Below are 26905 nucleotides of genomic sequence, written 5' to 3'. Positions count from 1 at the left end.
GTGCTTTTCCCTGGGCTATGCCGTCTGTGATGTGAGGATAGCGGTGCTGCCACTTGAATAGAGAATAGCCACTGTATGCGTGTCAATGGGACTGTGATCGAGCGCAAGCTTTGATGGTTGTCTATGGAATGGTGATGGTGCATGACCTGCTAGGATTACGAGCATCGCCTTGAGGCTTGCTACAGTGTAAGCATGGCTTACTGACATCATACGAGAGCTACCATAATCAAGCTACCCAAAGTAGCTACCTTCAATTATAAGTGTAACGATACATCGATCAGCAAGCACATCCAAAATCCCAGAAAACACGATTCTCAAGGATAAAACACAACCCCAACCTTCTATTATGGACCTAAAGGCCCCTTATCTTATAGTGGAAACCTACAAAAACAACTCAGCAAACACAATTTATGTATGCTAGAGTCACTCTAGTGAAGGATTACATGACAGTCCTGCGACCGCAATTGGCTCCGCGATTTCTTCCACAAATCGTGAGCTGTATGCTCAAAGGTTTACACTTCAATAAAACCAAAAAATCTTACAATGGCTTGCATTTCTGCAACTACAAATATGCTTCCACCAACACTGATGTCTTACAATCAGCCGCATAGAATTTGGTGGATTATCGACCCTTCCATTGCCTGACATACATAATGTTTAAGCCATTGAATACCACATAACATGCCTTCAAGCTTGTTTAGAGCACACATGGTACACAGATAACCATGCTAATCATTGGAATATAGCTGCTTGGAAAAGACCCTCCAATCACTGTTATAAAACGAATCACGGCAAGCCTACCCACAGCACAGACAGAATGAGAAATGTGGTTGCAAAACCTCTAGTGCAAACGTCAATCCACGGTGTAGAGGCAAATGACAACTGTTAGTCGATACCATTGTGGGTTTATTGGTTTCATCAATGCATCGCAAGAGAACCCCGCCAGCCTTGAAACTCTCAGCATGTGAATAATTGATAACTTCCCTTCAAGCATCTGTATCTGAATCTGCTAGCGAACCATCACCTCATGCTTTTTGGCCAGCACAAGGAATGTGTTAATCCAGGTACGACAAAGATATGACTCTAAGAAGATAAGTTCCTGCCTGGCACCGCACATAAATGCTTATATTTGCCCAGTGTAAGCTTAGTCTTCATGACTCCAAGTGAGCTCGCTTTCGTGGAGGTTTCAACAATGCAGAATCTAATGGAGCTTTCTGAGCTACCACATCTTGTAGTGGTGATGGGCTTGGTGCATCAATAACATGGCCAATTTCCGGGCTCCCTACACCTGAAAGTACCCGCTCAACCGGGCCGTCTGCATCAGAGCCTTGCTTCTGACTTTCATCCGGCGTCGGGGCAGCACTTGGATTAGGTTCTGTATCAACAGTAGCATCATCCATATCTTGAGGTATACTGCTGTCATCAAGGACAGCTTGATTGCTAGCACCCTGTATAATAGGCTGTTAATAGTTTCAAAAACAGTAAAATCCATACAATAACCTTTGTTGTACACCTTAGCAATTAGGAGAAGCCTCACTATATGCATATCTTCTGCCTGAGAGCTTCCTGCTTTGCTGTCATCTTCTTTTTTCGCTGCTCTTTGTTTGGACCGTTCGTTACTTTTGCCATGTAATTTCACACGCACGTCCAGTGGAAGCAATTCTGGGGGGACCACTCCTTCAATCCCACGGTCTGTAAACTGGAAAGTTTGCAAGCCCACACATTATAGTTCGGTTGCCAAAAAAGCACAAAGCCAATGGGCTAACTTTTGAAGTTCTGTTCATTAAAGACCGTGGCTGAACCATGCTGTTTATAGTTACCATAACCACGTACAATAGATGCCAAACAAACTTGGCTTTTCACCCCTCTACATGAAAGAACAAATGCCACAGAGCGAGAAACATGCAAGCTCTTGCTAATTTTGAACTAAAAAAAAACTGCTTATGTTTCAGTCATTACCCTAGAGAAACCATCAAGGTCTTGCCGTGCAGAGAACCTCAGTCCTTTCCAGCAATATACCTACATCCATATGTCCATATAGCAATGAATAACTTCTTAAAGACATGGGAAGACAAAAGTAGGAATAATATTCCTTGCCACCAAGCAATACCCGGTTGTTTCTATGATGGTATTCCCCCTCAATACCTGCCGATGTATCCATCTGCAAGCCAGAGCATTGAATATTTAAGCCTCGTGTCACGAAGACACTTCATTTGAAAAAAAAATCCGTCTTACATCATCTGCAAGAGCCTTCCAATACTCTGGGACAGGGGGCATTCGTGCCCGTTGTTGGTCTGTCAAGCTATTCTGTGTCAATGTTATCATCCAAAACAAATGAGTCTCATCAGTAAGACTGATGCATAATAGCTACTACTGTTGAGTTTTGTGATTAACAAGGTGAGGAGTCACAAAGGCCTGCTGAACAATGTTTGCAAAAACCGGGTTTAGTGTATTCTTAACCGGCTAAAATTGCAAAATCCCAGCTAGATTTTAAGCTTGCCTTGGAGAAAAATTTTACAAGTTTGGGCGAATGCTTCAAAATTTGACCTAAAAACTGGAAAAGTTTTAAGCATGCCCTTATTTTCTTTGGTTAGGAAAATTGTTTTTTGCAAGCCTTGCTGCTGTTAAGGGGGAATGAGAATTATGGAGAGTAGGTCTTAATAAGTGCCTACAATCACATGTCATTTTTGTTGTGTTTTCATATGAAATTGTATTGACCATTATACACACATAATCACAAATACCTTATATCTTTCGAAGGGCCCCACTTAAAACAACAAGGTAAAAGGCTCATATTGGTATTCTTAGAAAAGAAGTAAAATGAAAAAAATAAAATACAAGGACCCATTGACAAACTAAAACAATAGAATATTTTAATGCTTTCATAAGGAAAAGGTAGGTCTAATAAGCATAGGAAATAATAAAACAATTTGATGAAATGGACCTTTAGGAGGTCCTTAAATGAAATGACTCTTTCACAAAATAGAGCATTAAGGAGAATTTCAATGAGTAAATACTTCACATCATGGGATCAATCTCCTATGAATGCACTCCTTAATCCCTTTTCTTTAAGGCCTTTTTGAGCAGGCCAAAAAGAAGGGCATAGCTCCTTTCTAGATATGAGAGAGTGCAGACATTATTGCGTCTCTAGTCCCAAAGTTACCGAATTTTGCTCAGCCCATCTCCACAACTGCGACAACTCTTTATTTCCAAGTCTCCACCGCGTCTTTCTGATCCAAATTCAGTAAAAGGAAAATAAGATTCAGATGATGGACAGTTTTCTGCATATTTGCTAAACTGCGAGGGACACTTGGCACAACTAGGCTAAAAGAAACCATGGAAACCTTTTCTTGGACTGCTCCTGTGTTGATTTTTTTTCAGGAATAACCCTATCAAACGCAGAGCATCCATCACGCTTCCACCAGACCTGGAAGGTTTTTTAGTGTGAAATATCAATCATATAGTATAAGCATTTGGGACCTCAATGATCTCTGTGAATCAAGTTGTTTGTGCAGCATTTAACAGTTACGGGAAGAAAACAAACCCAATTCTGTTCCCGCTCCAGTATATGCTCAATGTTTGCAAGAAAGTCCTTCCCTTTTGGAGGAGTTACCTCCAGCAGTTTTTTCACTCGTTCCTCCAAAACTTTCACCTCTTCTCTCTGCCACGTAATAAATAAAACCAACATCTGCATCAACATCAGCAACACACAATCTTTGGAAAACCAAAAAGGTGGCAGTACATACTAAAAGCTCGCGAAGCCCCTCTTTGTCTGTCTTGCTAGGAGTCTAGAAAAGCAACAAGCTTTGTTATTGTTAAACAGAGGCCTCACCTACCTTGCAGATGAGTATACAAAAAATTCGACTAGAAAACTAATACCTTCAAATAATCAAAGATAATCAGACACTGAACAAGTATATGGCGCCTAAAGCTTGAATCTTTCAGCTGTTATGAAAAACAAGCAAAAGCTTCAACAATCATCAATAGCTACCAATCTCATATATGTACTGCATCACTTTGCAAAACATAAAATAATCATGAGGCCAAAAACGAATTATATACACCTCCAAGCTCATTAGCTTGCTGCTTGTCAGGTACTTAATTTGGAAGGCAGTGTTGTCACTTTCATCCAGATGTCCCAAGCTTTCATTATCACCACCCAATGGCTGCGCCTCAAATGTGCTCAGAACAACCTGTCCCAGGCAATAGATTTTAGTGCATTTCTTGAATACTTACATCATCGTAATAACTAAAAACCCAAAAACAGCATTTCTAGGCCCACGATACGAAAGGCCAGTTCCCACCATATTGACCCAGCAAAAATGGCGTTTTGCCTTAATTTTTACACAAGGTCCTATGACCTTAAGCCTCAAACATTTTGCACTCACATTTATCCAAAGTGTTTCATCTACCAGTTTGCAAAGTTGGTGTTACAGACCATGTCATATGTGCTGCTGCTTGCAGAGTTTCTCTGGCCAAACCCGCCTCTCACACTTTTCCAACGCTCAATCCTCAAATCAAGTGCTTGCTGAAACCCAAAACTGAGCAATCTCCCATGTGAACATACTCTTAACTCCAGAATAGAGGTTGACATGTGCTAGACATTGAAATCCAGCTAGGGATAATAGGTGTGGTAATCACAGTGAATGATACAGCTTACTGGGTTTGGCTATTTTCTTGATATTGCTGCAGGAGTTTGTGCAGATTTCTGATTATCTACAAACAAGTCTGGCAATAAAGAAATTAACCAGATTCTCAGCAGTAAGGAGTCAGATAAGAACTTCCATGCTTGGTGGTTCAGAATGACCAACTAGTTGATGACAATGGAGTGGCACTGCAGGTGTCTGAATGTCACCTGATGTCTCAGCAACTTAAAAGCATTCAAAGAGGAGCATGCAAGGTCAAGTATTGGTCATCTGTCAACATAAAGGAGACACCACACTGCATATATAGGATGCCAATATTCAACAGCCACCTTAGGACAGTTTGGTCACATTATATGAGACCAATACACAAGCAAGAAACTCGCAATTAAAAAACAAGCTAAACACAGCTGTGAGAAAGAATACACTTGTAAATGAATGCATGGAATCCCTTGCATCTAGTGGAGGTATAGTTGACAGAGAAATAAATTGAAAAATGAATGTAGAGCATAAGAAGAATTGTGCAGCCCATATGTCAGATGAAATCTGAAATCTGGCACTAAAATCATACAACATGGCAGTGTAAAATTCTTCATTGCAAATTAGCAACTTCACAAATAGCACGAGAAAAGCATAATAATTTTCTAGCTAGCACTACTGACGAATTTGTTAAATTTCTCTCGAAAAATTGCAGCCACCCATGTTGCAGGAAGCAAGAGTCAGCGAAAGAAAGACCACTGGCAAAAAGTGGGGCAGAAAGGAATACACAGAAAAGCATAGGACTGCTGTCATGGCAACGCAAACTCTGAGACAGAATGTGATTGTTTTCTGGACACCCCGCTGTTAGAAAATCTCACGTGTGCAACTTTTAGTTGCTTTTCAATGGAGCATCTACAATAATGCTAAACCTGAGTTATAGGATTTTAGATTCTCTGTACAGAACTCAATTACTCTAGGGTGATGGATGAAACTGGATAGAGCCACCTCAGATTGCGATTACTCTTCAATGCAACTTAACAGAGATAAGGGACTTCACAAATAGGATAATGAGGATATATTGATTTTCCATCCAGCTCTACTAATGAATACGCCAAAACCCTCATTGATCTTTTAGACAAGATAAATGTGAATTTGAATAAATAAGGAGAATCTTCAAATAGTTTAACAATATGTTGAAATTCTTGGTATGGTTGTACTAGGATGTTTATTTTAATATCTCTTGAGAGGAGCTACTCTCAGAGAAAAGCTCTCTTCAAGTTAACAATGTTGTTTTTCTGTTTTTACATTTTTCTGGTCTACGTGGTGGATTTGCAAGCTACTCAGAGAGTTTTTCTACAAACTGTGTTCACGCCGGCGTCAACTTATTTTTAGTATCAGGTGACTAAAAAGTAGTGAAGAAATGGATACGAGTAATATGGATAGGCTGCAAAAAGTGTTATGCCTTAAACAGACTTTAAATTTACATGTTTCCATGCTAATTGCGGCAAAGTAGAAACAAAACAGATTACTGAGACTTGCCCGAGACATGATTAGAACATTTACCACCTGGTTAGACCACAAATAGTACTATGCAATGGACAGACCGTAATTACAACCATATTATGACAGCAAGACCATGAAAGTAGAAACAACAAAGGCTATTGAGACTTGCCCCAAGACTTGAAGAGAACGTTTGCCACTTGGTTCCATACTGAAGTAAAACCATAGGGTTGCAGAAATACTCCTGCATTTTATTTATCAAACCTCAGCTGATACTATCCATTATCAAAAAAAGACCAAATAACAAAGGTGGTGCACATTGTTTACTAAATGTAATGATGCAAGGAGAAGAACAAGGCACCTGTAGGCTCCAAAACGTCTTATAAAAGTTGAAATCAAGAGACAATCCTGCCATAACGCAAAAACAGGAAAAAACAATTTTTAGAAACACAATTTTTAAAGCACTTTGTCAAAGAGCTAAAATATAGACGCACCATCTCCAGGAGGCTCCTTCTCATATGTAGTCTCATTGTATGTGTTGAAGATACCCTTAATGTTCACAGCTGTACAGATGTTCAACATCAATTTTCAATAGACCTTCAAAAATAAGCTACAATCTTTAACAGCATTGGAAGGCATAAGTCTAGTCCCACCTGAACGCTCCGAAAGAGGAAAAAAGTGAGCCAGAAACATTAAAATTCGACCACAGAAAACCACATCGTTTGCCTGTAAATAGAAACCAACATTTAAGACAATCATTCATTATTATCCCTTCAGCAGCAAGTTGTACACTGTGGCAATAAAAAGATCATTCCAAACCTTTGAGAGCCGCCTGAGTAGCTGGTTACACGTCCTCAACATTACTAATTTACCTCTTCCAAACAACTCCGCCTACACAAACAGTAGCCTAGTGTTAAGAATAGAGTTTGATATGATATGGTATAATAACATGGGGACACCCATTTTTGGGCTTCCCGCCCAATTATCCCCTGATCCCAACACGATTTAACACCAACCAGTCCCCCCCGACCCCTGTCTTAACACAGTCCCAGCTGTCCCCCTTGTTTTGAACTCCTCTTGTGGAAAACAAGGTTCCCCCCTAATCCCCACCCCAGCTGTCCCAGCCATGTCCCATGTTATTATGATAAAAATAAAAATAGACCAAAAGTTAAGCACAAGAGCATTACAAAATTGCTCACAGCAAGTTCACAAACCACAAGAAAGTCAATCAATGACCTGCCTTGCCAAGTGTCTCTTGCTTGCCCTCGATGTATCCAAACACTTCCTTACAATCCTTGATGGTTGACACTTCAGTGAGGTCCTCCAGGAGTTGAAAAACCATGCCGCCTTCAACATGGCCTCGTTCACACAGGAACAATACGATATCTGTTTCAAGAAAGAAAAGTGCACAATTTGATAACGTACTATAAATGCACAAGACGCTTACAAAGTGCTTAGAAAAGGACATTAATACCAAGAAGCTTAGTGATAAGCCCAGTAGCATCTTCTCCTTCAGAAAGAGAAGTACCATATTGCATGACAGGCTGCCCAGCTTCTACTGCAGCACCCTGAACACAAAAATTACAAGAAACAGAAATTTGAGAACGTGTTCAAAACGATGATGATATCTATTCAAATGCTTGAAGCTGTAATAAAACATGCTCGACAATTAAAGGAACTGGCTTTCAACAATCAAATCAACCACCAAGAGATTGGGCTTTTACAGCAAATTTCCACGATGCACACACACACACAAGCCCAAAAACAGTTTGGAAAAGGCAATTTACACACAAGCATATTGAATGGGTGATTCAAGACCAAACTGAAGTCTGAGACAAATTCCAGCCAATAGAATTCAGCTACAAAAGAACTCACAGCACGTCTTCCAAAAGCTCACAGCTCAGCTATAAAGGGTTCAAAGAGTGCCCAAAACTACCGTCTGTTTGTGGAAAGTCTCTCATCTTCATCCAATCAAGCACTTTTCTCCACTTGATAATTTATTGAGCATCCTGTATGGTTGTGCTTGGCTAGATAAGGGTAAGCGCAGCTTCTCCTTGAAGGGTTCTAGTAGAGGCAGTCAAATATGTTAGCACTCTTTATCTTCTACTGTGTATCATTGCTTCTAGAGGGATGGTGCATGCTGATGAATCTTGGCTGTGGGCTGGTCAACCAGCATGAGTAGTTGTTCTTACGAGGCTGGCTCACTTATGATTCAGACCAGAATCCTCTTTTCATTTCATGGACTAACGTATATGCCATGGTCTTCTAGATAGATATTGTTGGGATGCGAGATTTTGTTGCATCTCGTGTGAACAATCTCTTCCACCTAGAAAAGTGTCATGTGTCAATAACCCATGTGAAGAACCCCTTACCACACATGTGTAAAGAAAAGCCACTTGTGTTTGTGCATAGGGAGCCACATCTTGTGCTCATGTGTCAAAAGGCTGTCTTTTTTGTATATGCTTATATAAAGGCACATTCTGCTGAATAAATGTAAGTCTATCATTTGCAAGAATACTCTATATTGTATTGTGCAATAGTTTCTCTCTCAATCCCTAAAATTGAAGATGTAATAAACTCTCTTCAAGAGCACAAAAAGAAACTCAAAAGCAGTCAACAACAGTCAAATGATGCTTATGTGGTCTCATCCAACCGCTACAACCGCAATCACAAAAGGAGCTTAAAGTGCACGCACTGTGGCAAAACAAATCACCTTTCAAAGGATTGCTATGAAATCAACCCTTGTCGCATTTGTGGCAAGAACAACCATGCTACAAAGTATTCCAGACTCAAAAATAAATCTTCTCAGGTTACCAATCACAAAGAGCATTTCAAAGATCAAACAAAAGCAAAAATCAACCTTGCCACCTCTGGAAGTTCTGACGAAGATAACGACAACAAAATTGGGTTGGTATATGATGATATACTCTGTGAGCATTCTCTCAATTGTACCTTACCCTCTATTTATGCCAGGGGAGGCTTGTGTGTGCCTACACCCTTTGTGTCTAGGGGAGGCAGATTTGTGTTCAAGGGGAGGCTTTTGTTTTGTGTGCCTCACCCTAGTGTGTTTTGAGGGGAGGATTGTGTGAGTGATATGCAACCAAAACCCACATAGGGGAGGATTGTTGGGATGCGAGGTTTTGTTGCATCTCTTGTGTGAACAATCTCTTCCACCTAAAAAAGTGTCATGTGTCAATAACCCATGTGAAGAACCCCTTACCACCCATGTGTAAAGAAAAACCACTTGTGTTAGTGCATAGGCAGTCACATCTTGTGCCCATGTGTCAAAAGGCTGTCTCTTTTGTATATGCCTATATAGAGGCACATTCTGCTAAATAAATGTAAGTCTATCATTTGCAAGTATACTCTATATTATATTGTGCAATAGTTTCTCTCTCAAGCTCTACACTAACCTCTCCAAGCATGCCATTAGCATGAATGGTATACTAATCCACCCACCTTAACCCTACATATATTGAGGAGCTGCCCTTCTTAGAGGCAGCTTGTATAAACCCAAGCTCTACCCCAATCTGTATGTATCTAGTCGCTTATGGGGATTGCTTGATCATGAGTATCTCTCTATATATACATAGAGAGAGAGAGAGAGAAATGAAATGAAATGTTATATTAACGTCTTCAAAAGGCCAAAACGACCTATGAGACTAAAAAGTTACAATTGGTGAATTTGATATCATGTCTCAGTATGGAAATTACAAAGTTACAAAGAACTAACACTAAAACTAAAACACTAAGGAGAAAGGAAATAAATCTGAAGTTGATTCGGGATTGAGACGAGATACGGCAGGGGTTCAGATGAAATATCTCATCGGTGGTTGTCGGATCTCATCAACCTCCTCCATGGTCAGTACTCTGGTTGAACGTCTTGCATGTCGAGCTAGAGTGATCTGTATCTTCTGTTGCAGCCTTCGTTGGTGGTGGGAGACCCCCGAGGTCGTGGACGTCTTGATCTGCCTAGCTCAATGGCTCGGTCAAGCAACATACCTCTAGTATGGGTGGGCTCTGAAGTCTGTTGTAATGACTGCTCCTCTGGCTCTCCCCTGGCTGGTGTAAAGAAATTTGTGATTCGTCTCTGAGACTGTCTTTCCCCTGATGTCCTCAGCAAGCTCTCCCTAAATCTGTGCAGCTCTAGCAGGAACAATCCGAGACATCTCTGGTCCTTGTATCTCATGACTCTAGAAAAAGGTCCGAAACCTTCTCTGGACAGGCAGTGGAAGCGGCCGCGTATCTCATAGTACGCCGGGCAATGACATGTGTAGTGCAGCTCTTGTCTCTGGCTCTAAGTTATATTAGTGCCATATCTTGGCCCCTGCCGACACCCCTCGAAAATGGCCACTCTCGATCTGGAGCTGATGTGAGGATGTGTGTATCTACCCAATAGCGCATCTTATCCCATGAGATAAGTGCGTATCCATGTATGCAGGAATAGTCACAAAGCCTAGTCACAAAGCCGTCCTCCGTGAGTTGAAGAAGATGCTCTCTATAGAAGGCCATCTTCGTGCCCAACTCCTGTGTCGGCTGTATCCATGTTCTCCTGGTATCTAGCTGAATCAGATCCTGACGTATGAGTCTGGTGATCTCTGTCCGTGTGAGGGACAGGGAGGGTGCATCCAGGGAGTATTGAAACGGAGGCACTCTATCCATGCGACTGAAACCATGCTGTCATCTGTCCATACAAACATGCTGTATCGCCTTGTAGAGCTAATTGTCGAGATGACTCCAAGTCAAGCCGAGCGTATCTGTCCCTGGGAAGATCCCATAGACCGTTCATAAAAGATACTGATCTAGTCAATGCCTCCACTACGAGGAGGGACCGGTCCACTGAAGACTACCCCCAGATAAGTATATGCATCTGTGTACTCCACAACCTCCTGGCCATAGGTAAATGTGGGTGCTGACCTACTGACCCACTGTGGTGTGGTGTTCCACTGTCACGAGCAAATGTATGCAGAGCATCCAAATGACGTTGCATCCCCTCTGGAGAGTCAGAAATCAGCACAATATCATCAGCATATAGTAACAACGGAATCCATTTCCCTGCTAGCTGATCCCCCCCGTCTCCTTTGCGCTCTACATAGTCTGAAAAGTCATCCACATACATCCCAAAAAGAGACGGGGATAGGGGGCATCCCTGCTTTACTCCAATAGTGGAGTGGACCATGTCAGACATTCCTTCAGGTGGTGCGTACCCGCCCCATCACTGTCCTATATAGAGCCAGAATACCCCATATAAGCTCTGTAGCATGTCGTGTATAAGTTTGGCTCTCGGCACTGTGTCAAAAGCTTTGCGGAAATCCATAAAGCTACAATACATCCTCTTGCCATGGTGTCTACCCTCCTCAATGCTAGCTCCAAGTGTCAGGGTCTAGTGAAGAGTGGAGAAACCTCTCCTGAAACCTGCTTGCGCTGGTGCTCTTATGCCCTCTCGCTTTGCCCATCTACTCAGCTCCTGCTGAAGAACGGATGCATACAGCCTAGATAATGTGTGACCAACCATGATGGTGCGATAATTCCCGGGAATCATGGGATCTCCTAACTTGAAAATATGCACAATCATAGGCATACTCCAAGTCTCAGGGAAGCCTTTATACATGGCTCGATTAAACATCATAGCTAGGAGCTCTGCAAGCATATCTCTAGCATGGATGAAGTGCTTTGCTACCAGACCATCATGATCATGTGCTCTCCTTGTCTTCATCCTGTCAATGGCTTTCCTTACCCTCTCGGCAGTAAAGAAAGAACATGTCTCCGGGCATGTCTCTAGTGGATCCGGCAAAGGTGGTTGCCCAGGTGCTGTGTAGAGAGATGTGGCATATTCCCCCCATGTCTTAGTGGAGGTGACCGTTGGTGGTGGTGAATGCTCATAGCCTCCATGCTTCACTTGAGTCCTAACTTATAACTGATACAGATCCCGCTCTAGCTGAGATAGATAAGCCCTTTTCTTTCGTTGCACTAGGCGGCGAAAGATAATCCGTGACTGTCTATGTGTGGTAATACCCATGAGCATTTTCCTCTGTAATTTGATCCTCGTCTCTCTACACTACTCATCATACCAGCTGTTCTGCGGCATGCTCCTAGATCGTCTCCGTGTAGGCTGGCTGTGGGAGTATGCCTCTGATGCTGCATCATGGAGCGTCTCTGTCAGTATCCGAATGAGTTCATCTAGTGGCCGTCCCAGCCCCTGGGTGCATAGTTGCCTGTATATCTCATCCATATACACCAAATCCATCTCCCTCATGTAGGTATACCGAGTGTGTGTGGGGACCTCTTCTAATGGAGCTATGCTGAACTGAAACGTTAGGGTGAAAGACAAGATAGCATGATCAACTGCTACTCCAACTGGCCTAGTGCCCACCGTGAAATCCTGAAAGAATGGAATGTGTCACTAGACGAGCACCACGTGCCAATAGAAAAGAACAGACTGAACAGACTTTTAACACTTCAATAACAGCTAAACTGAAAGAGAGAGAGGACACGCGACACGGAGTGGCAGAATTCCACCCCAGAGAGTAGGCCCCAAACCTTGGCGCCCCTTTCAGTATTTCTTTATATTGCATCAACACAGTACAAGCCGGTACTCCAGACTCTGCACCTTCTCCAGGAAGCATGCCAGAGAATGAGCCCTAACCTCATATTTAAAGACCCTTGGCCTGAAAAGCAGTTCCAGTGAAAAGCCTTCAAAACTCAAAAGCTTTTGGTCCAAAAGGCAAAGCCAAAAAGCTGTCAGCGTAATTTACGGAAATCCATACAGCTGCCACATCATCAGCCAGCGCAGGACGCGGAAATCCGTACAACCTGCCACGTCATCATGCCAACGCAATTTTTGCAAATTTGCCACGTCATCAGTTTGCGTGTGTGTGCGTGTCCTACTTTATTTTTACCCTTTATGTCACTTGGGGCCCCATCGAACGGGGTCCCCATAAGTTGGTGGGACTTCTTCTTCTGTTACTTGTTCTTCTTAGGGTTTAGGCCCCTCGGCCGACATTTGCAAGTTGGCCCCCTTCTTCATGGCTTTGATACGTCAGCAGTTTGTTACATCTCCCCTTCTTGAAAGAGAGTAATTGTCCGCGATTATAGCATATTTGCAAAACAACTCAAGTTAGCTCAAAAATTTCCGAGGGACAATCAGTTTGCTCTTTTTATTAAGGAGTTAGCTTCTCCTTTCTGCTCTTTTGATCAAGGAGTTAGCTTCTCCTTTCGTCCAGATCGGAACTCTTGATATTCCGGCGTAGTAACATTAGCCATCACACCCAGACCGTACTGATCTTCTATGGGTGTCTTGACGCACTAAAAAATTACATACCCAGGCAATCTCATCCAATTAGGAATATTTAGTAATTGGCACATCACAATGCAACACAAACGCTTACATATGCATGTTACAAGACACAACAAATAGCGCCGCTGAGCACTCCCCCGAGACAAACAGTCTGTGGTATGAAGCTACTCAACGACTACCTCGTCACTCCCCCCGCAAATAACCTACAAAGGTCCGGGCCATGAGCTCAGAAGACTGTACAACCAAACGCTCCCCAGATCGCAATCTGTGTCGCTTGGAGGTTCAAGCATACAACCAAACGCTCCCCAGGCATCGGCCTACGTCGTTCGGAGGTTTTCTAGCATACAACGAAACGCTTCCCAGGCATCGGCCTACGTCGTTCCGAGGTTCAAACAATACCAAAACAATAATTCTCACTTCTCCACCCGGGAGTAAAATCACCAAACATTGAAACCAGTAATTAAAACCAGAGTCAAATTGGTACCAAGACAGGTTTAAAACAGATAGCATCCATTTCAAACAAATTTCAAACAATACTTTCTCAAACAATGTTCAAAAGTATCTAACTAGAAAACAACTAGAGAGGTCATTCAGTGTTTTGATCAGACAACCGAACTTTGAGGAAAACGGGCTTCCCCTTCTACATCACGGTGATGGTTCAATTCCGGACATGGAGAGTTGCATCATTCTTGTCGTGCCAAGGCATGCCCAAGAGAAAGTCGCAATTGCCCAACTTCATAATGTGGAGATCGGTTTTTCCATGATAATCTTGTATAGTCACTGGAAGTGCACCAATGAGCGGTACCACTTTCTGAGTTTGCCCCATGGCTAGCTCAGCTTTAATTTCTCCACCCTCTGCATCATAATCAAAGTGCATCTACTTCAAGAATTCTGGATGGATGAAGTTCTCCATAGCTCTGGGGTCAAAGAAAATAAGGGCTTTCAAGCTGTTGACTTTTCCATGAGCTCTGCATAAGTCATTAAAACTCTCGAGGTATATACCATAAATATCGGGTACTAGTCCAATAGCAGGTCTAGCCTTCTTGGCCGGAGGTGGCCCCGGGAATCTGTCTGACGTGGGAGCAGAAGGTTGCACTGAGGACGTCGAGACTTGCTCAGGACATGTATTGAACGTATGCCCTATTTGGAAACATTCGAAGCATCGGCCTTCTTGTAACAAGGCGTCTCGTTGACGTTGTGTCAGACAAGGCTGTTGAGGTTGGTTTTCACGGGATTCCCCAGAATTTGTTCGTTGTTGCCGAGAGTTCTGGTTAGTGGCCGGAGGTTCTTTTGTGGTAAACTCCAACTTTTCTTTCATGAGCTTGTAGCCGACCGCGGCATGGTCCATAAGCTCTTGAATAGTAGAGACTTGCTTGAAGAGACAATATTCCTGCAATGGTGATGGTAGTCCAATGGTGTAGCGCTCGCACTGGTCCTCCAAGGTCATCTGCTTGTGAAGAGATATCTACTGGGAGATGTCGAGAAGCTTCAAGTTATAATCTGCTAGGGTTTCCATGGCAAGCATTTCAGGATACCCCACTCTGCCAGAAGTTGCAGTCCAAAGAAAGATGTCAGAAACCATATAACTTTGGGCAAAATTTTTCTTGAAAGCTTGCCAAGTCCTTGGAAGTGTGCAGCTTGGTAGCTATAGACATCAACATCTGCATGGCACTGCTTCTGAAAAAAACAGTGACTCGAAACAAATATGGATCCTTCTCTTGCAAGTGATCTTTTTAGCGTATGCCATGTAAGAGATGAGCGGTGAAGACGGGAGCACGCCTGATGCGCGATGAAGTAAGGGTGGGAGTGGTTAATAAGTCCGGGTTGGAGGGCAAAGACACCTAGGCACCACGTGCCAATAGAAAAGAATAGACTGAACAGACTTTTAACACTCCAATAACAGCTAAACTGAAAGAGCGAAACGACACGCGACACGGAGTGGCGGAATTCCGCCCCAGAGAGTATTGGCCCCAAACCTTCGCGCCCCTTTCGGTGTTTCTTTATATTGCATTAACGCAGTACACGCCGGTACTCCAAACTTACACCTTCTCCAGGAAGCATGCCAGAGAATGAGCCCTAACCTCATATTTGAAGGCCTTGGCTTGAAAAGCAGTTACAGTGAAAAGCCTTCAAAACTCAAAAGCTTCTGGTCCAAAAAGCAAAGCCAAAAAGCTGCCAACGTAATTTACGAAAATCCGTACAACTGCCACATCATTAGCCAGCGCAAAACGCGAAAATCTGTACAGCCTGCCACGTCATCATGCCAGCGCAATTTTTGGAAATCTACCGCGTTATCAGTTTGCGTGTGTGTGCGTGTCCTACTTTATTTTAATCCTTTATGTCACTTGGGGCCCTATCGAACGGGGTCCCCATAAGTTGGTAGGACTTCTTCTTCTGTTACTTGTTCTTCTTAGGGTTTAGGCCCCTCGGCCGACATCTGCAAGTTGGCCCCCTTCTTTAGGGCTTTGACACGTCAGCAATTTGTTACAGAATGAGACCTCGCTGGGCCATAACATAATCCACTGTGCTGGCACCATGTCGATGTGGAAAGCAAGTAAAACCTCCAGTTGTCGAAAATCTTTGTAGGCCATTCAAAATGGCCAATTTATATGCGGTTCCCATATCTATCAAGTATCTACCATACCCAATGCATTCCTCATCTTGTGATAGTTTGGATACACCCATCTCTGTAACGTCCAGCTCCCTAAGCATCTCCTCGAAAGTCTGGTGGTGGGCAGTCCGAGCATTGAAATCCCCTAGTATGGTAATGTCACCATCCTTGGAAAACTCCCATATGTCATTATCCAAAATAGCAAAGGGGGATTGTCCTCTAAGTGAGGCATATACTAACGTACTAGGAGGAAAGTAACAGATAGCAATGTAGAGGTATCTACCCGTCTCTACCCTAAGCCTCACCCACATGTACCCAGCATGTTCATCCTTGCGCGCTATACATATCAATGGCTGCAACTCCTCCCTGAATAGAACTGCCACCTCCCCCTGAGCCCCGTCCTCGATGCTCCAATTTGGTCTCCCGTCTTCAAGCTATCTCCCATCTATATCCGCTCACCTGTGGCATGGATTGCCCAGGGGCTTGTTGTGTCTCAGAGTAGAAAATGAGGTCTCCCCCTGTGAAGCTATCCTCAAAGGCCCCCCCTACATCAAGACGGAGTGACCCATTACAATTCTAGATTGCCATCTTTAGTGTGGTCCCATGGGTCTGCACCATCATGTGGGACGTCGCTCCAATATCACCACCTTTCTATAATTGTAAAAAGCAATCTTCCCCTTTTCCCTTGCTACTCTAATTTCCGGCATTACTTCTTGCATATGAGCAATCTGCGAGAGGGTGAGGTCATCTCCAAGAAAGATGCCAGTTTTCTTTAGAGTGGGTCTCTTCTTCAAGAAGTCCTTTTTCGCTTCCATGGAGGGGAAGCGGAGAATGAGTACCCTTTCCTTCGAGGTTTCTTTGTTGCTCCCACTTTTCTTAGTGCCCACTCTCCAAGCCCTCGTATGCATCTGCTCGCTGACCCCCACCAAAGTCATGAGTTCTTTCACCTCTTCATCCACATTATCTTGGTCTTTGAGGCCGTATATCCTTACGTGTAAAGAGGAGAGGGAGAGGGGTTCACAAGTGAAGAAGAGGGGTTTTTTTTTTCCTCTACACGAGCAAAGAATTGAAGGAAAGGGGCGTGCCTTCCTCGGCTTCCTCTAGGTGCGCAGTCAACTGTGCCTCTTGTCATGCCCAAAGCCTCCATAGGATTTGGTGCAAACTATGGCGTAGATGGGGAAGGGGGAGGGTCAAAAAAACCTCCTGGTGGGAAAAATTCTTCTTCACCTTCTTCATGCTCATCACCTTCATGCAAAGTATCCATTCGCGTGATGACCATACACTGATATCTTTGGTTCTTAAGTTCACAAGGAACTTGGGTTCTTGTGGTTCTTGTGGTTCTTGGGTTCTTGAGGTTCTTGAGTGTCTTGAGGTTCTTGAGGTGCTTGCAATCTGTGTTAGAGAAAGATCTTCTCTTCACCCGAGCTTCTCTTTCCCGCGGGTGCACCCCTTGGCGGCCTTGCGCTCACACCAAGGTTGCTTTTTCCCACCTCACGTCGATTGGCTGGCATCGGAGTGCACGGTCCACTCTCAATGACTGAAAAGAGGCACATGGGAAGGCTAGACAAGCCCTTCTTTCTTGGGTTTCCTGTCACTCTTCAAAAACACGATTAGGAATCAACACGCCCGAGTGGACTTGGGTTATATGCGACCGCAATAAGCAAAAAAAATTATGTGGTTCTTGTGGTTCTTTCCTTGAATGATACAGAACACTGCCAAAGCTCTGATACCAATGTAAGGTGCAGCGGATGTGAATGTTGAACTTTGCTCAAGATGAGTGCTCCGAACTGTTCTCAAGATTCCATTTTTACTTACAGAAGGGGGAGCCTTCCGTTCCTTTAGTGAGAGAGTGCAAATGATCACAAACAAAGTGGCAAACATTGTGAATGTTAGGTGCAGCGGAATGAATGTTGCGCTTTGCTCAAGACGAGTGCTCCGAATTGTGCTCAAGGTTCCTTTTGTTCTTATGGAAGGGAGGGCCTTCCGTTCTTAATGAGTGAGTGCAATGATCATAAACAAAGTGAATGGACACTGTGCGTGCAAGTGTATGAGAGAGATACAACACCAGAGACGTTGTAAGACCCTCCTCCGAAGGCCCCACTCTCGTCGGCGAGGGTGGTCTACTTATGATTGCACAAACTGGTACAAAGTGAATGCATGGACTGATGCAAGTCTAGGCTATGTCGGTGATGAGGACAGTGATGACGAGACCGACCTAAGGGCTGAAATCTGCAATCTTTCTACTGCTGTCCAAAAACGCTATGGGCTGAAATCTGCGACTAGTCCAAAAACGCTGATTTGGGGGGCTGTTTTCTGTGGGTCTTTGATGCTGAAAATCTGCAGGTTTACGGCTGAAAACTGATGGTCTTTCCGGGCTAAATCTGCTACTTCTTAGGGCTGATCTTGATGGTCTTCTGATGCTGAACATCACTACATTGCTGCATACTGCTGGGATCCAAAAACGCTAGGAAAAACTTCTATCAAAAACGCTAGGCTGATGGTAACCAAAAACGCTAGCTCCTGTGGGATGCTGAGGGAGGATCTGATGCAAAAACGCCAATGCTGAGGATTGTTGGCGATGGTGCAGATACTGAAAACGCTAGGCAATGGTGCTTGTTGGAAAACGCCAGAGATGGGGATCTTTGCTTGGAGGGAAACCACCAAGGCTTGGTCTTGCTGAGAAGTTGCCTGCTGAGCTTGGCTCATGTTGCCTCTTTTGCCAAATAGTGCTAGCTCTAGTTTGCTTATATACAAACTTAGCAAAATTGCCCTACCTACTTTTGTTGGAAAGTCACTTAAATTAATAAGTGAAAAATGCCAAAAATAGGAAAAATAGGCTAAATGCACTGGAAAATTCCCCTGACTGATTTTGATGGATTCTGATGGGAATGCTTATGATCATGCTGTGTGCAACCAGAGGATATACATCTATACTAAGTGGCTGGGCATGCACGGTCTACAAATAGACTCACAAAAGTGTCAGATCACTTCTAATCTAGACTGACTGGACTGACTGAACCCTGATCATGTTGTAGCTTGTCCACGGACACATAGGGTTGGATGTGTCACGTGACATCCCCTCCTTTTCAAAGTGAGGTACCGGTCCCGAACTGTATGGCATCGAGGGAGATTGCCAATAGCATCCGGAATCTGGAAGGGACTCTTCGCCGGCCCACTCTGATGTGTGGGTTGTGCGGTACTTAAACTTCATAAAGGTCTGCAATGCTTGCTTCTTTGGGCCGCGCCGAAAGCGACACAGTCTTTTGTGGCTCCTTCAATGCTTCAACTTCGTCGAGAGTCATGCTTCTTTCTTCTTCAAGAATCTCCCGCGCCGAAAGCGACACAAAGTCTTTTGTGGCTCCTTCAATGCTTCAACTTCGTCGAGAGTCATGCTTCTTTCTTCTTGAAGAATCTCCATGGCTGAAAATTCTTGAAACCATTTCCAACACAAAACCATGAACATACCCATTCCATGTAAAGTGACTGGAAAAAATCTTGTCTTCCTCAAAGACTGTGCATGCAATGTAGATGAACATGAAGACGGAGTGCCAAACCGTTCACCATACATACGCAAACAATGAGATCGAATCTTTCTCTTTTGATCTAGAGCAATCAACTTTGGCAATTCACAACGGAAATGCCCATGCTTGGTGCTCATATTTTCATGTGCTCGTTCTACAACTGTGTCATGCCAAGGAAGAGACATGGAATGTGACTTCCTTACATGCATACTTTTCAGCTTTTCATGAATAACCCGCATACATTCGTGCTCATTCATGAGTGAAACGTGCTCAACGTACAATATGTCATGCCTAAGAAAAGGGATCACATAAAGACACTGACTAAAATACAGGAAACGATCACGAATGAAACACTCGAACAATGCGCGCGTATCAATCATGCGAACACATAATACTTCCTGTGAGGGTTCTTTGGACCTAGGCTCGAGAGCCAAGATCGGTTCTTCCTGAATGATCGAATCGTCCTATGGGGGTTCTTTGGACCTCGACTCGAAAGCCAAGATCGGTTCTTCGTGATTGATCAAATCTACAACGAGGTTAGCTTCGCTAGAAAAAGCATCCACTAACACATCATCCTTGTGAACAATCACATCATCTTCATGCAACTCATCATGCTTGTGAGAAATCACATCTTGATCATGCAAATCATCATGCTTGTCATTGTCATCCAAACCATCATGCTCATCATTGTCCTTCAAATCATCATGCAAATCATTGGCATTCAAATCATCATGCTTATTATCATCATTCAATTCATCATGCTTCTCATAATCATGCAAATCCTGTGTGTCATGCTTTGGAGAAGAAGAGACTGAGAGTCTCTGTCTCCTGAATCTCTTGCATCTATGCCGGCACTTGAGAAAAAAGTCGCAAGAACTCTTGCATGCGTCGCTGGCTCTGTTCTTGTCTTGTCTTTCTTTCTGCTTCTCTTTCTGCTTTGTCTTCTGCGTGTCTGCGTTTCATTTCTGCATTTCTTGCTTCGCGTTCTAAATTCCTTTCCATAAACATCAGCTCCAACTCCTCCATAGGAGTTAGTGAAATCGTTGTCGTAGATGGGGAAGGGGGAGGGTCGGAAAAACCTCCTGGTGGGGAAAATTCTTCTTCGCCTCTCTCATGCTCATCACCTCCAAGCAAAGTATCCATTCCGCTTCGGGTTCTTGTGGTCTTGGGTTCTTAAGTTCACGAGGAACTTGGGTTCTTGCGGGTCTTGAGTTCTTGAGGTTCTTCTTTTGCTTGCAAACCGTGTTTGAGAAGGATCTTCTCTTCACCCGAGTTCTACTCCTTTCCACGGGCGCACCCCTTAGCGGCCTTGCGCTCACACCAAGGTTGCTTTTTCCCACCTCACGTCGATTGGCCGGCCGCTAAGTGCACGGTCCGCTCTCAATGAGTGAAAAGAGACACAAGGGGAGGCTGGACAAGCCCTTCTTTCTTGGGATTCCTGTCACTCTTCAAAAACACGATTAGGAATCAACACGCCCAAGCGAACTTGGGTTCGTGCGACCTCAACAAGCAAAAAAAATTCTTGTGATTCTTGTGGTTCTTTCCTTGAGTGATACAGAACACTGCCAAAGCTCTAATACCAATGTTAGGTGCAGCGGAATGAACGTTGCGTTTTGCTCAAGATGAGTGCTCCGAACTGTGCTCAAGGTTCTTTTGTTCTTATGGAAGGGAGAGCCTTCCGTTCTTAATGAGTGAGTGCAATGATCATAAACAAAGTGAATGGACACTGTGCATGCAAGTGTATGAGACTGAGAGATAGAGAGAGAAGAGAGATACGACACCGGAGACGTTGTAAAACCCCCCTCTGAAGGCCCCACTCTCGTCGGCGAGAGTGGTCTACTTATGATTGCACAAACTGGTACAAAGTGAATGCATGGACTGATGCAAGTCTAGGCTATGTCGGTGATGATGACGGTGATGACGAGACCGACCTAAGGGCTGAAATCTGCAATCTTTCTACTGCTGTCCAAAAACACTATGGGCTGAAATCTGCGACTAGTCCAAAAACGCTGATTTGGGGGCTGTTTTCTGTGGGTCTTTGACGCTGAAAATCTGCAGGTTTACGACTGAAAACTGAGGTTTCTTTAAGCTGAAAACTGATGGTCTTTCCAGGCTAAATCTGCTACTTCTTAGGGCTGATCTTAATGGTCTTCTGATGCTGAACATCGCTGCATTGTTGCATACTGCTGAGATCCAAAAACGCTAGGGAAAACTTCTATCAAAAACGCTAGGCTGATGGTAACCAAAAACGCTAGCTCCTGTGGGATGCTGAGGGAGGATCTGATGCAAAAACGCCAATGCTGAGGATTGTTGGCGATGGTGCGGATGCTGAAAACGCTAGGCAATGGTGCTTGTTGGAAAACGCCAGAGATGGGGATCTTTGCTTGGAGGGAAACCACCAAGGCTTGGTCTTGCTGAGAAGTTGCCTGCTGAGCTTGGCTCCTGTTGCCTCTTCTGCCAAATAGTGCTAGCTCTAGTTTGCTTATATACAAACTTAGCAAAATTGCCCTACCTACTTTTGTTAGAAAGTCACTTAAATTAATAAGTGAAAAATGCCAAAAATAGGTAAAATAGGCTAAATGCACTGGAAAATTCCCTGACTGATTTTGATGGATTCTGATGGGAATGCTTATGATCATGCTGTGTGCAACCAGAGGATATGCATCTATACCATAGTTACCCGGAACGCGGAATGGGAACGGCAACGGGATCCCCGCGGAACGGGGGAACGGCTAGGGGTCCGGAACGGGAACGTCGCGGAACGGGAGGTATAAAAAACACCCAAATAGTGCAATTTTTAGCTCCTTGTGTTTAAATACAAGGAGTATTAGAGTGCTTTCACTCTAATACTCACAAAAAACTCGTTTTGAAGACCATTCAACCTTGCTATGACTAGATGATGAGAGAGAGAGGGAGAGATTTGAGAGAGTGGGAGGGAGAGGAAGAGAGCTTGAAGGCTTGAAGCCTTGAGCCTTGAGAGAGTGAGTCTTGAGAGGGAGAGATCTTGAGAGTGAGAGGGAGAGAGCTTGAGCCTTGAGGATTAGCTTGTGAAGAGAAAGGGGGAGGGGGGTGCATTTTATGAGTCCTTGAGGCCTTGCACACTTTCAAAAGAAGCCCAAACATTTACTTTAATTTTTCAATTTTTGCCAAATTTGTTTGTAGCCGTTGGCCGTTCCAGGGGCATTCCGGAATGGTCCAGGGGCGTTTTGGAACGTTCCGGAACGGCCGTTCCGGTTTGCATTGGCCACCCAGAACGTCAGACATTCCGGGACGTTCCGGAACGTTCGGAAAGGGAACTGCCCCCCGGAACGCCGGAACGGGGGCTAGGGGGCGTTCCCCGGTAACTATGATCTATACTAAGTGACTGGGCATGCACGGTCTACGAATAGACTCACAAAAGTGCCAGATCACTTCTAATCTAGACTGACTAAACCTTGATCATGCTGTAGCTTGTCCACGGACACATAGGGTTGGATGTGTCACATGACAGTGAATGAAGGTGCTGAAACTGAGAGATAGAGAGAGAAGAATAACCAAAATTGTGTCAAACCCTCCTCCGAAGGCCCCATTCTCTATGGCGGGAGCGGTCTACTATTAATTGCACAAATCTCTACAATGCTTGGACTTGCCGACGATGTCGACGACGATGAGACGGGCTGAAATCTGAAAACGCTAATGGCTGAAATCTGCAAATCTTGTATCTGCTGAAATCTGACTCTATGTCGATGACGATGACATGATGACGACACGCTGCAAACGCAGATGCTGAAATCTGCGTTTTCCGGGCTGAAACTGCAAATGCTTGCTGATCTAACCCTGCGGCGAGGATCTGCTGCGGGAAGGTGAGATTTGCGAGGTTCGGGATTTCTACTTCGGTGTCTTGATGCTGAAAACTGAAAACGCTGATGCTACTTGTGGTTCTGTTGCGATGAATCTGCAAACGCTAGGTGGTCAGGCTGATACAAAAACGCTAGGGCTGATTCTAAGTCCTAGTGCAAAAATGCTAGGCTTCTATTGATTCTGCTAACGCTAGGACTGATCTGTGATCTGCTGTCGCAGGTTGCTGCACATGCAAAACGCTGGGCTGATCTGTGATCTGCTATCGCCATGTTGCTGCACATGCAAAACGCTGGGCTGATCTGCAAAGCTGAAAAACGCTGGCTGGTTCTTGTTGGCCGAAAACACTAGGTTAACTGCCGGTCTTGCTGAGAAGGTGCACGTCCATGGTGGTCTGCTGCCTCTTCTGCCAGAAAGTGCTAGCGCTAGGGTTTCTTATATACTTGCATGGCTAAATTGCCCTACCCAGTTCCCAAAAAAAGTCACTTAAAAATAATAAGTGAAAATTGGCTAAAATAGGGAAAATAGGCTTTCTGCACTGTAAAATGCTCCTGATGGAACCTGATGGTAATGCTGATAATCAATGTTGTGTGCAACCAAAGGATATGCATCTACATAAAGTGGCTGGACATGCACGATCTGCGAACATACTCACAAAAGTGCCAGATCACTTCTTAATCTAACTGAATTGAACCCATGTCATGAAGTAGCTTGTCCATGTACACATAGGGCTAGATGTGCACGTGACACCCTGGCCCCATAAATAGGTGCCCAAGGGGAGGTAGGACAAGGCCTGATGAAAATCCCCACGACCCAACAAAAAAATGATATATGGAAATATATGTGGACGCCCAGACAAAAGTGGGCAGCCGGCCCCAAACTCGGGCGGCCGGACCAGGTACAACCTAGACTATGGATGGCCAGCCCGGAGACATACTAGCCGTACAAGTATGCCCTAGACCTGTGAAGCAACAGAGTGGTGTAAACCTAACAACAACTAGAAGGAACTCGCCAAGAGGACAAACCCAGAAAATGTGCTCGAGAGGCCTGAGGGGTTAGGGTTTAAGAACCTAACCCCTTGCCCACTTGAAGAACTTACAAAGCACGGCAAACTCAAAAGCGAAAAGGTTGACTGAAACTTCCGCAAAAAGCATTAACATGCTAACGTGGCATTGTGTACAGATTTTCGCAAATTGGCCCAAACCAAGATAGCTATTTGCAGGGGAGTGTTCATCGATGAATTTATGTTTTTGTGTCTTGTAGCTTGCATATGTAAGCATCTGTGTTGCATCTTAATGTGCCATCCTACGTGAGTATGTAGCCTTAGTGCATCAAGACACCCGTTACAGATCACCATGGTCTGGGCGTGATGGCTAATTTTGCTACGCCAGAATATCAAGAGCTCCGATATGGAATGAGAAAACTGAATGACCCTCGGATATTTTTTATCTAACTTGAGTTGTTTTGCAGATATAACCGTGGACGATTACTCTTCTTTCAAGAAGGGAGGATGTGACGTGTCAAGCCACTAAAGACCCAGAGGGTTAGGACTCACTAGGCTTAACCCTAGCCAAATTGTAGATCCCCGCCGAGGGGCCTAAACCCTAGTGGAAGCAGAAGAATTGACCAACTTATAGATTCTCGCCGAGTGGCCCAAATAACAAACACCAACAACTTATGGGACCCCGTTTGATGGGGCCTAAAAATAAAAGGCGCGTACACACTGAAAGGGAAGTGTAGAGGGACGATGACGTGGCAACTGTACAGATGCTCACAATTCGCGCTGACATGCTACTATACGGAAACCCACGATTTGCGAAGATGCTCCTAACGTGGCCGGACCAGCCTTGAGGGCGCTAGCTTTTGAGACCATATGCTTTTAGAACCTGATGCTTTTTATGTAACTGCTTTTGGTAGGCCAAGGACCTTTAAATATGTACAAGGGCTCACTCTCTGGCATTCTACCCGCAGGAGATGCAGAGCAGAGCCGCAAGTGTTCTACCTTGTTGAAGCAATATAAAGAAATACCGGAAGGGGCGCCACAGTTGGGGACCAATGCACTTTGGGGGTGGAACTCCGCCACTCTGTGTCTCGTGTGAAGCCTCTCTCCTTCAGTTCAGTTGTTTTGAAGTGTCTAAAGTCTGTTCAGACTCTCCTTTTCTGCTGGCACGTGGTGCCGTCCCACTACAGTGGTATCAAAGAAGCCGGGTATGGATCATCATGCTATTGCATCTTTATCTCAGAAAGGAGAGTGCTCCAGTTCAATTTACATACCCCTTACACTTCAGGAGTCAGAACTTACAAGGTCTCCAAAGGTCCTCTCCAATTGGGTGGATGAAGTTGCTAAAGAAATTCAAACTCTGGCCGAGCCGACGATGAGATGATAAAAACCCATATGTACATGGAATGTTGATTGATGAGCTACCTTGAATGTTTAAGCTGGCCGTATGTCCTTTGTAATGAACTGTGCCAAGATATTGATTTATCCCTGCGTAAGTCTGTTGTATCAGCTTCATCTACAGTCCTGGTTACTTACCTGTCCCCATATATCCCCGCTTCCTCAGGAGTAGTGTTATAAATTTTTTACAATTTCAAAGGCTATTCTGGTAAAAGAAAAACTTACAAGCTTGCACCATTAAGAATAAGAAAAAAGCATTAAGAACGTGGAGACATAAGCAAACTACTTACGACTAGCTCTTGCATAAGAGTTCTGAGGCCGTTCTCCAACAGCTGGTTCTCATCTTGAACAAGAATTGTTTGCTTCTGATGAAAAGAAAAAAGCAACCCAATTGAAGAGTAGACATTAATGACTAAATAAAAAGACGCTGTCTCTCTAAACAAGCAAGGCAAGTGAGAAAAACCTGGGGGCGAACTGCCTCCTGCATTGTAGAAAGTGCAATCGCCTCAGGGGGAGCAGAGCACGATATCGCATCTCGAAAAACCTCCTGCAATAAAAACCAGTGAGAGACCCAGCAGCATCTCTTCAGTTTTCTGTTTTTTTTTTTTTTTTTGTGGGGCGTGGGGGCGGGGGACGTGTGTGTGTGTCTCTCTGAGAGAGAGAGAGAGAGAGAGAGAGAGAGAGAGAGACCATGACTCGATCGCGTTCGGCATGGCAAGACACGACGACGGGGACACGCTCACGAGGCGGTTGGCTAAGGTGAATTCTGAGGGGCTGAGGGGGATGCGCAGTCGCCTCCGCCATGCCCGTCTTAGTAATGAAATGCAAGGATGAAAATTGTACTTTTTTGGAAGGGAAAATTACCAGTATGTCTGGTCAATTTCTGCATTAATCAGAATCTTTTCTGGTCAATTTCGCAAAATGATGCATTAATCAGAATCTTTTGAAGATGCTGCAAAGGTAAGGGCGCAAGACGAGCGAGTAGAGGCGAGGAGGGGTGGCCTCAAGCTTCGTGACGCGGGGGGGGGGGGGGGGGGGGGGGGCGCAAAGCCAGATGCTGAGGCATGCGCAAGTTTGTTGGTTTCTTTTAGAGATTTGATGAAGCGATTGCAGTAGCAA

At 44.3% G+C, this 26905-nt stretch overlaps 1 protein-coding gene across 6 annotated transcripts; it reads right to left on the bottom strand.

Annotated features, from left to right (window-relative positions):
• Nucleotides 1–394: 394 nt before the first annotated feature.
• THO1 (nuclear matrix protein-like protein) lies at nucleotides 395–26628 on the bottom strand. 6 transcript variants are annotated; one of them, XM_086516694.1, is made up of 21 exons: nucleotides 26477–26628; nucleotides 26250–26333; nucleotides 26077–26151; nucleotides 7597–7690; nucleotides 7363–7508; nucleotides 6942–7013; nucleotides 6776–6848; nucleotides 6617–6685; nucleotides 6484–6530; nucleotides 6295–6366; nucleotides 4065–4193; nucleotides 3880–3945; nucleotides 3747–3788; nucleotides 3545–3661; nucleotides 3345–3427; nucleotides 3164–3230; nucleotides 2236–2307; nucleotides 2111–2161; nucleotides 1960–2019; nucleotides 1514–1699; nucleotides 395–1448 (listed from the first exon to the last, which is right to left on the bottom strand). In XM_086516694.1, the coding sequence occupies exons 1-21, from the start codon at nucleotides 26588–26590 to the stop codon at nucleotides 1152–1154; spliced, it is 2016 nt and encodes a 671-aa protein (XP_086372820.1). In that variant the 5' UTR covers nucleotides 26591–26628; the 3' UTR covers nucleotides 395–1151. The 6 variants fall into 6 exon arrangements, with proteins under 6 accessions (XP_086372820.1, XP_086372821.1, XP_086372822.1 ...); XM_086516695.1 differs by having other exon boundaries at nucleotides 395–1460; nucleotides 1538–1699; XM_086516696.1 differs by having other exon boundaries at nucleotides 1538–1699.
• Between the last annotated feature and the right edge of the window lie 277 nt (nucleotides 26629–26905).

This window comes from Adiantum capillus-veneris, chromosome 7 (genome assembly GCF_014529385.1).
Source record: "Adiantum capillus-veneris isolate H3 chromosome 7, ASM1452938v2, whole genome shotgun sequence".
Classification (NCBI taxonomy): Eukaryota; Viridiplantae; Streptophyta; class Polypodiopsida; order Polypodiales; family Pteridaceae; genus Adiantum; species Adiantum capillus-veneris.
The sequence above is the reverse complement of the archived record's forward strand: the minus strand, read 5'-3'. Positions and strand labels throughout refer to the sequence as shown.